General features: G+C 40.3%; 2 protein-coding genes across 4 annotated transcripts; both read left to right on the forward strand.

The window, feature by feature from the left end:
* Window positions 1-3,164: 3,164 nt before the first annotated feature.
* LOC133908301 (paired amphipathic helix protein Sin3-like 5) lies at window positions 3,165-3,665 on the forward strand. Its single transcript, XM_062350297.1, has one exon. It carries the CDS (start codon window positions 3,206-3,208, stop codon window positions 3,488-3,490), a length of 285 nt encoding a protein of 94 aa, XP_062206281.1. The 5' UTR covers window positions 3,165-3,205; the 3' UTR covers window positions 3,491-3,665.
* Window positions 3,666-4,888: 1,223 nt separating this feature from the next.
* On the forward strand, window positions 4,889-7,577 carry LOC133908279 (uncharacterized). 3 transcript variants are annotated; one of them, XM_062350275.1, is made up of 4 exons: window positions 4,889-5,032; window positions 5,997-6,140; window positions 6,923-7,003; window positions 7,079-7,577. In XM_062350275.1, the coding sequence occupies exons 2-4, from the start codon at window positions 6,018-6,020 to the stop codon at window positions 7,286-7,288; spliced, it is 414 nt and encodes a 137-aa protein (XP_062206259.1). In that variant the 5' UTR covers window positions 4,889-5,032; window positions 5,997-6,017; the 3' UTR covers window positions 7,289-7,577. The 3 variants fall into 3 exon arrangements, with proteins under 3 accessions (XP_062206259.1, XP_062206271.1, XP_062206264.1); XM_062350287.1 differs by having other exon boundaries at window positions 4,909-5,032; window positions 6,002-6,140; XM_062350280.1 differs by having other exon boundaries at window positions 4,938-5,138.
* The last annotated feature ends 1,419 nt before the right edge of the window (window positions 7,578-8,996 follow it).

Below are 8,996 nucleotides of genomic sequence, written 5' to 3' on the forward strand. Positions count from 1 at the left end.
TCTCTGATTGTAAATGTAGGTCGTCTTAACCTTTTCAACTATTCTCTAAATATAAGTAATTCTTAAACTTTTATGCACTTTTTTCTCTTTTGTTTCCTTCTTGCCTTTGTTCAATGAATGCTAACACTCTTATAAATTAATGAGTTATCTTTTCCAATACAGAATAAATAAAGAGCAACAAAGTCATTTGATCTATTTTCTTAATCCTCGTATACAAGTCTAAAACGACCTATATTTATAATTGGAGGGAGTATTTATGAGAGAGTGAACAGTAGTTTACGCTGAAATAGCGTAGTTACTATGCTAATTTTACTATATATATGAATATTATAGTGATACTATAGTACTATACTATATAAGTATTATAGTAATACTATAGGAACCGGTTCCCCTGAGCACTAGCCTGCAGGGAGAGCTAGAGACCTTAATGGATTGTTGACAAGGCCTACGAGACCCATGTATCCTGATTCCTGAGCAGGGTATATATATCTATCCAATCCAAGTACCTGTCCATGCATGCACTGCTTAATTAAATCCAGAATAATTTCTATTGTTTTACCTTGAAATTAAGAAGCGGCAGAAAATCAGTATACGTGTTTGTGTAATATATATGATGCTTGCATGTGTCCAGTATTCTATTCTGAATGGGAAAGAAAAATAAGAATTAAGAATTATATCGCTGATGACGTGGTGGGACCGTGATGGCAGCGTCGACCTAGCTAAGTGCTAGATGATGCATGGTACAATAGCAACGGACTGTACTATATGGTACTACCTAGCTAGATTCCTAGACGCCGGAAGGAACGACGATCAATTTTCCTGGGGCGGTACTCAGTAAAATCAATCTTTTAATTCCCATCTAAAAAGCATATATATGCATCAGCTAGCGATAATTAATGGGACATCTATCTACACTGTTGTAATTACGCAGTCAGCTATAGCAATTATTCCTGTTGTTTCCCCAAAAAAATTCCAGAAATATGCGATGCTCTTCGTACCTGCATGATCGATCTCTACAAATGCAGAAACCGTGGAGACAAGATTTGGCATGTCCATTAGTAGCTCTGCCCTAAAAGTAGATGTTTGTTTGTAGAGTGAGTGAGATTGCAACTAAGCGTCTGTTCGACGGAGCAATTAGATTAGTTTTTAAATAAAATTAGAAGAGCTCTATCAAATAACAGTTTGCAGTTTTTAACTTCTAAAATAATTTTTAAAATAAATTAAATATTAGAAGTAAAAAAATCAATTTCTTCTTATTCAATTCTCTAATAAAATTGTTTTCTAAAAAATATGCCATAATATGCGCCAAACCGAATAATCTGATTTTTCAAGCTTGGCCACCTGACGTATACAGCAGCAACGATGCCCCCTTAATATTGGCATAACGGGGCGCATATACACGTGTGTTGATCCAATACACGAAGAACGCGTGTGAGTCGTAGATGCTGCAAGCGACGTAAGAAAGATTAATCAGTTTGGATAGGTTTTTTTAGTTTTTTCTAAAAAAATCAAAAGCTATTCAAATGGATGGTTTCTAGTTCTGGTTTCTAATGACGTTTAGTTAGCTGAGGAAACAACTGTAGCTGAAATAAATTAAAAGTTAAGAAGCAGTTTTTGCCTAGCTTTTCTAACTTTTAGATGTAGTGAGAAGTTAAAAATTTATTATAAAAAGTAACAAACAAAATTCAACAATCATAATTACTTTCTCAACTAATCAGAAACTAAAAAATACAGCCTATCTAAACGGGCACTAAGCAGCATCAAGGACTTCACAACCCAAAAGGTCTCGAGCGAAAATCTGAAACATAAAAGTTTGAAGGCCACCGTCTGTTTGGAAAAAAGCCCAATAACTACAACTTTGGCGGCCCAGTAGCCCCCTTGGACCGAGTTGAGATGCTACAAGTTCCTGTGCCTGGTGGCTGGACCCTGGATCGCTGCTTAGTCCCAATACCATCGACTTTTTATTTTTTATATTTTTTATACGAAAAATGTAAATATATGCATTGTTTTTTGAAAATTTGCAACTCTATACTCCTGTCGCCGTTCACTACCTATCACCCTTAAAATGAACGACAAGTTTAAAAAGATAAAAATACAGCATTCTAATGCTCTTAAGATTCAAAATACTATTGAAATTTTTATGAAAATTTCAGAAAATATTATGGTCTAGAGAATATTATGTAGCTCTAAAACAATTTAGATAAAAATATGATATGTAAAATGAGAAACAAAAAGATAAATTTCAGAGATGCTAAATTTGTTTTTTTTTTGTTTCATATTGTACAAGTAATTATTTGTGTTGAATTTTTTAGAGCCCTAAATTAGCAACATCTACACCATATTTTTTTTCAAAATTTGTTATGACCAATTTGATGGTATTTTAAATTTTGAGACCACTGGAATACTGTATTTTTATTTTTATTTTAAACATGTTGCCCGTTAGAAGAATGATAGGTAGTATGTTGCTCTTCCAACAGGCCATATGAATATAGAATTATAAATTTTAAAATGGACATATACATTTACAATTTTTAGATTTAAAAATACAGTACCAACTACCAACTGCAATCAGTCTGTGCTCTCCAAAAAAAGAAGAAGAAATCTCTCAAGAAGAAGAAGAGAAACTGCATCAGTCTGCATGCGACTGAGTTGAGTTCAGTTGCAGCGAGATGGACTGATGGAGTAGCAAAAGAAGAGGCGCAGTAAAAGGGGAGTCGTTGGGGATCTTGAACTCGTGCAAGGAGCGAAGTCTTGGCTTGCCCGGTCAGTATTTATCTATCAGTCCCAACAACCTATTCTTTTCCTTGCACTGTCCGTCAGTTAGCTGCCTAATTCATCGCTGATAAAAGAAGATCTTGCCTTCCCAGTAGCAAACCTCCTCACTTCCGTAGTTCAGTCGCGCTCGCTTGCTCGATCCGCTGAACTCGGATCTTCTATATATAATCGTGGAACATGACCTACTCGTCCTTCTCCAGTGACAGGTACGCGGCCAGCGTGCTGCACTCTTCGATTTCCTGTTGAATTTCTTGATCGATCGTTTGGTGAGGTCGATGCAATGTGATGCATCTTTATTAACTAGTTGTTGTCTGAATCTGGGTCAAGAGGAGCAGCTGGGAGGAAGAACGCGAATGCAGCAGCAGGAGCGTGGGGAGGCAACAGCAGCAGCAGCAGCAGCAGGGCTCCGTCGCCGTCGGTGGAGGACGCGATGGGCTACGTCCAGATGGTGAAGGAGGCGTTCCAGGACGCGCACCCGGACAAGTACCACCTCTTCCTCCGCACCATGGACGACTTCAGGAGCCAACGGATCGGCATCGCCGAGGTGACGTCGACCGCCAGGGCGCTGTTCCGGGACAGCCCCGAGCTGGCGCTGGGATTCAACGTCTTCCTGCCCAAGGGACACAAGATCCAGATCGGGCTTGACGAGCTCGCCGCCTACCTCGTCCGGGACTTCACCCTGGACGATGACGAGGACGACGAGGATGCCCACTGACTCCGTCCATACATCACCATTGTTGTGTCACCATCTTCCGTTCTCCCTCTAGTTTTTTCCTCCTACATTTTTGTAAATATTTTTTGGCACCGTTTCATGCATGCTACTCGAGTTTCTCATCAGAAAAATCAAGAAAACTTGTCTACCTTGCCTTGAGAATTATCGAGGAATAAAAGAGCTGTCAATTATGCACTTGTTGATTCCGTTAATGAGCTACGTATCGGATCATGTCCACCTAGAAAGAAGACATTAGGGTGTGTTTGGTTGGAGTAATGAGGTGGTTGAAATATGACATCTATCTTTTTGAGATGTTTAGTTAAAAGATAAATATGATATAGTTATCTACTTTGAGGAATGTTCCTTATATAGACCGGATAAAGTGAGTTGATCATTTTGGATGGATGAGACTATCCACCATATCTAATCTTAATCATTAGTAAAAGGATTAGAGCTAATTAGCATGAAGTATTACTAATTGTATTTAATATTGTGAGATTATGATTGATAAATGTTACAGTGTGTTGATTAGTATATAATTGTATCAATTAGAGTGCAATTAGTGATAATTAGCATATTTTGTTGTTAATTAATAATTAAGTATGGTAAGATTAACGTTGATAAGTGTTAGTGTATACTGATTTGTGTATGATAAGCTAATATTATTTACTAACCTTTGTTTCAAAATAATTGTCAACTTTGACTCTTATTATTGAAACTGTAACTAATAATATTTGTTTACATACTTAGTTAAGTAAAGCAAAAAAAGTATCAGTAGATATGTTATGAATGTATTTTTAAGTATGTTATGTAGGTCAATCTATTTGCATAAATATTCGTAGAAAAGAACGGTCAAAGTTTAAATAGTAAAGTTAAAGTTATCAATTATTTTAAAACAAAGGTCAGTAATATTAAAAGATATACTTTAGTTAATTATTTTTATCACATCCACTTCATCCTTATAACCAAATACAAAATTAACTCCTCCTATTCAACCAATCAAAAAGATAATTTGGATGCTTTGTTATGGAAACAGGGATGTAGGTAACCCATCCAACCATGTCCTCGCTGAAAATAGGCAACCCTTTTCTGGGCCTTATCTAAAACAATTCGTTCTGGGCTGGGCTGGGTCGCACAGATCCGATTCACGAATCCCCAGCAACTACCGGGTCAGGATCCGAATTACCTGGCCTGCCCGTTTTGGTTTCCGCTCCTCGTTGACCCCATCAGATAAGAACCGCAGCAGCATAGGTACACCATCCACCTCTCACGCCTCCTAGTTTAACGTCACTGACATGTGGCCTTCAAAGCCGACCCGCCATCTGCTGACCCACATGTCATCCACTTGAGATAACTTTACGCACGTGCGTTGTCTGGAAGGATGCCTCGCCGCTTCGTCTTCCCTTTCCCCTTCTTCGTCTCAGCTCAACACCACCACACGCGCCGTCATTCGAATATTCCAAGCTTGCGATTGCAAGGGGAGGAGGGGAGGAGAGCCGAGCGCCCGAGCCTTGACCCCTAATTGCTTCCGCCGACTGCTAACAGGTGCCCCGCTTTCTTCCTCCTCCTCCTCCTCTCTACTTGCTTGTTCTTTAAATACGGCCATAGCTGTAGCTGTTGCGGGGTGGGGTGCTGCGGCCGCCGATTCGAGGTGCGTGTCTTGCTACTCTCTGGTGGAGTTTCCTTCCCAATTCCTTTCCTTATAATTGCGTTCAAGCTAAATGCCACTCATTTGCGTTTGGCTTGTAGTTTCGTGAGGTGGTTCTTCCCATTTACTAGTACTTTAGCTGCTTTGCCAAGGCTGTGTTTTTCATATCCAATTGTGCTTGTGTTCTGATTGGTGATATATAACATGTAACTTTTAAATCTTCCGTTTAATTCCAACGCAATTTGATGCAATGTCCATTCCTTGGCAGTGACAGCAAAATGTTGCCATCATTATTATTGTGATTCAGTTTGTGCTGCTGCTCTGTTATTTCGACGTTCAATATCACTTGTTGTAATTCGTTCTTTTGTAATCTCGTTTCCTCCCAGTTTAGCTGAACTCGTGAAATGATTCTAATACCATTCAGCTTTTTACTCGTTTCTTGAGGTGTTCGTACTGTGTTTAGTTGATTATCTGGGTCCTTTTACCGCTTCGTCCTGTGCTTGGTTCGTCCTAACTAATTGACTTGGTTCACACGTTTTACCTAAGAGCTGTTCGTGTCCCATCTCGAGACTGATTCTTGATTTCAGCGTGGTTGGTGCCTTTGTTATTGTGTTTGGTCGTTTCGGTTGGCATTTGTACCGAAATTCAACTCTAATCTGGTGGCTTTGGCCAATCATATAAGCAACGTTGGGTGCAATAGTGATGGCGATTTGTGGTAGCTGATGTTAAAATGGTTTTCTATTGGTCGCAGTTCAAGGGGAAATTGTAAAGCAGTCGTTGGTTTTAGTTGAGAATGCTTGTTATCTGAGAGTAGCTGATGTGAAATTACTGCGGTGATGGTAATTGGTGTTCCTTGTGCAGCTCAGAGGCAAGGGAGGTACTATGTCGAGAGCAAATGAGATATTTAGGGCGGACTCGAGAATGATGGTGGTCTTCGGTGCCTTTACATCAAAACCGGAGGCATTGACATTTGAAGAATCCCTCAGATTTGTGAAGAAAGTGAAGGTGACTTGAATGTTCTAATAATATGTTGTGTTGTTACATGATTTCCATCCATGTGATTAGAGTGTCTATCTTGCATCACTACCTCACCTATCTACTAAGTAGCTAAAATTGACTGGTCTCTCCACTTACAATCTAATTCTGAATTTTCTTGCCTCAGTTTGCGGAATTTAGAACAAACCGTACTTTGACTCTTTGAGATGTGATTGAATAGCATCAGATAGCATTGTAGCAATCAGCATGCTAACTTGCTAGCCACTCTGCTTTCAGATAAGTGATTACTCACCATGTTGTCTCTCAGCTCATTTGCTGGGAACCAGTAGTAGACGGTGCTAAAAATGTGTACACAAAGTATCCCACAAAATATACAAGTCACTTGAAACAACTGAGGAAAAAAAAGAGGAAGTTAAGAATGCAGAGACACATTGGAAAGTTCGAGATACAGCCAAAATAAATTTATTGATCATCAAACACAATTTAACTTCTGCTGCAGTCATAAGGAATGGAACTGCAGGCTTTCGTGGTGATTTTAGACTGTTTTGTATCAGACAAGTCTGTTGTATTTTCTAGATCTTGCTGAGTCAGGCCTTGTGTCTGCATTAGATCTGATAACTATATCAGCCTACAAGTAGGATTCTTAAATCTGAAAAATGCCCTATATTCTATTCCTAGTCCATTCATAACTATAGTTTTCTTACCTTTTCCTCTATACCAGGCAAATGCATATAATACCTGCTCAGCAATGCTTCGGTTACTTATGTTTCTCATGGCCCTTTGCTTCACAGGCTCGTGATTACATGTTGTATTTGTCACTATTTGACATTCTTGGCAGAATGGAGTTGTCCCAGCTTGAGGCCTACCGAGAGGTATGAATGTCATTCTCTTCCTTCTCGGCTCATTTATGAAACTGTCAGTGAACATTCTCTATGTTTGTTCTCCAGTTACGGCTGCTGTTTCGAAATTACCCAGATTTGTGTGAAGAGCTTGAAAAGTTTAGACCACCCGTGCCTACAAAGCACGCAACAAACAACATTTGGCCCTGGGTTTTTGTGTGTGCTGTTCCATTGGTCGCAGTCAGCCTAATTCCGGCGCTTGGAAACCCAGTACTGTGGTTTGTTCAACAAACTATTGGTGAAAAAATGACTGCATGATTCAAGCACCATTGCAGTACATATATGCTATATGTAGTTGACCTCCTCTCATCCTAATGCAATTAATATTATCGTAATGTGTATAATTAGAATAGCATTCTGGAAGCAAATTGGTGTTCTTGGTCATGAAGTAGCACTCGAAGAAAATGTATTCACTACTTGCAGAGGCGCAAGTCCATCAAACATTACTCATTTGGCCATTTGAATTGTGTTCAAATGCTAAATCAAACTTTCGTGGAATCTCAGTTGCCTGCTATAACAAAGACCAGTAATGCTGTAATTCTTTGAATTATGAGTAGAGAATACGGCTCCCACTTATTCCATCAATAATGCAAGCATAGCTTGTTGCCTTTTGACCGTCCGTATCACATGAGGAATGGTCAGGATTTGCAGACATGGCCTGGAAAGGACTCCAGAAATGCACGAGGCACAATGTTTTGGATCATCACGACAAAGTAAAATGAGACCCAGACAAGACGCCAACGCGCTGGATAAAGCATTCCGGAACGGAAGACATGGTCCAAGCACTTGTCTGTTTGACCTTCTCAGCTTGCATCTCTGCTAGGCTCGGCTCGGCTCCTTGCAGAATCGGAGTCGTCAGAGATGGAAGCATTAGCGTTTCGATGGCAGGTCCTTGCGTGCTTCAGCAAGAGAGAGAGAGAGAGAGAGAGAGAGAGAGAGAGAGAGAGAGAGAGAGAGAGAGAGAGAGAGAGAGAGGCCATTACGTGCTGTTCTGCAATTTCAGTGAGACCAGAAAGGCACTCGATAAATTCGATATAGCTGCTGAGCAACTATAAGTTGCAATACAAATTATACTGTTACAAATTGGGGGATATACATGTCATGGAGATTGGAGAACAAGGAAAAGAGGGGAAGCAAGTGCCGATGACTTGTAGGGGCTATATAGCATAGCTCGTATCCATTTCCAGGATAGGCACCAAATAGAAATTAACGAATCCAGGACGCATCAGCATCGCACTAATCTAGAAGAGGATCCTAGCCACTGCAAAATTTAAATAGAAGCTATCGGAGGAAACCCAGTAGCCCGCTCTCCAAGCTAGGAATTGCATCGCCAGACATTTCCTTCTCCCCTGCCTGTTTTGAACGGGGAGACCGAAGACATGGGTCAGGTGTGCAGTCTCGTCAGGAAGCAACACACTGTGCCTGCGTCGGTGGCCTTGCCAAAATGGTTTCAACAATGTAATCAAAACGCATAGCGCCGATGGATAAAAGTGAGACTTTCAACTTGAACCGTAGACTTGGATTTGAAGATTTTCGACTCTAAACTGAAACTGTCAATTGGATTACACAGGGAAGTTTTTCAACCTTTTGCTAGAACTTGTGAAGTTTCACAGCCTATGTTGGAAGCTTTCTTTGGTAGATTACAGTCTTTCAAGCAGCCAGTAGGTTACAAGATCCGTAGGCGGCGACAGAATGCGAAATGAGATGTTAAAGATCCGTGGGCGGTAGACCGTTGGTGTTTAGGCGTCGCCACGAGACCATGTTGCAGAAAGTGTTTGATTGAGGGCACACGGTGAATGGCCAAATTGACGAAGGTGTTACACACGTCTACTCTCTATTGTTGATTCGGTGCTTCCTTCACACACCGGCCGCACCGTCTACCTTTTAGCGTTTATTCCTATAAATAAGATATAGAAGGATAAACAAGATAAGCGTGTGTCTGGCCTATATATTTGTATTGTACCCT

This window comes from Phragmites australis, chromosome 1, assembly GCF_958298935.1.
Source record: "Phragmites australis chromosome 1, lpPhrAust1.1, whole genome shotgun sequence".
Classification (NCBI taxonomy): domain Eukaryota; kingdom Viridiplantae; phylum Streptophyta; class Magnoliopsida; order Poales; family Poaceae; genus Phragmites; species Phragmites australis.

Coding starts and splice junctions, on each gene's coding strand:
- LOC133908301 (XM_062350297.1), top strand. CDS start 3,206: ATGGGCTACGTCCAGATGGTGAAGGAGGCGTTCCAGGACGCGCACCCG.
- LOC133908279 (XM_062350275.1), top strand. CDS start 6,018: ATGTCGAGAGCAAATGAGATATTTAGGGCGGACTCGAGAATGATGGTG. Junction 6,141..6,922: donor GATTTGTGAAGAAAGTGAAG/GTGACTTGAATG, acceptor TTTGCTTCACAG/GCTCGTGATTACATGTTGTA. Junction 7,004..7,078: donor AGCTTGAGGCCTACCGAGAG/GTATGAATGTCA, acceptor TTTGTTCTCCAG/TTACGGCTGCTGTTTCGAAA.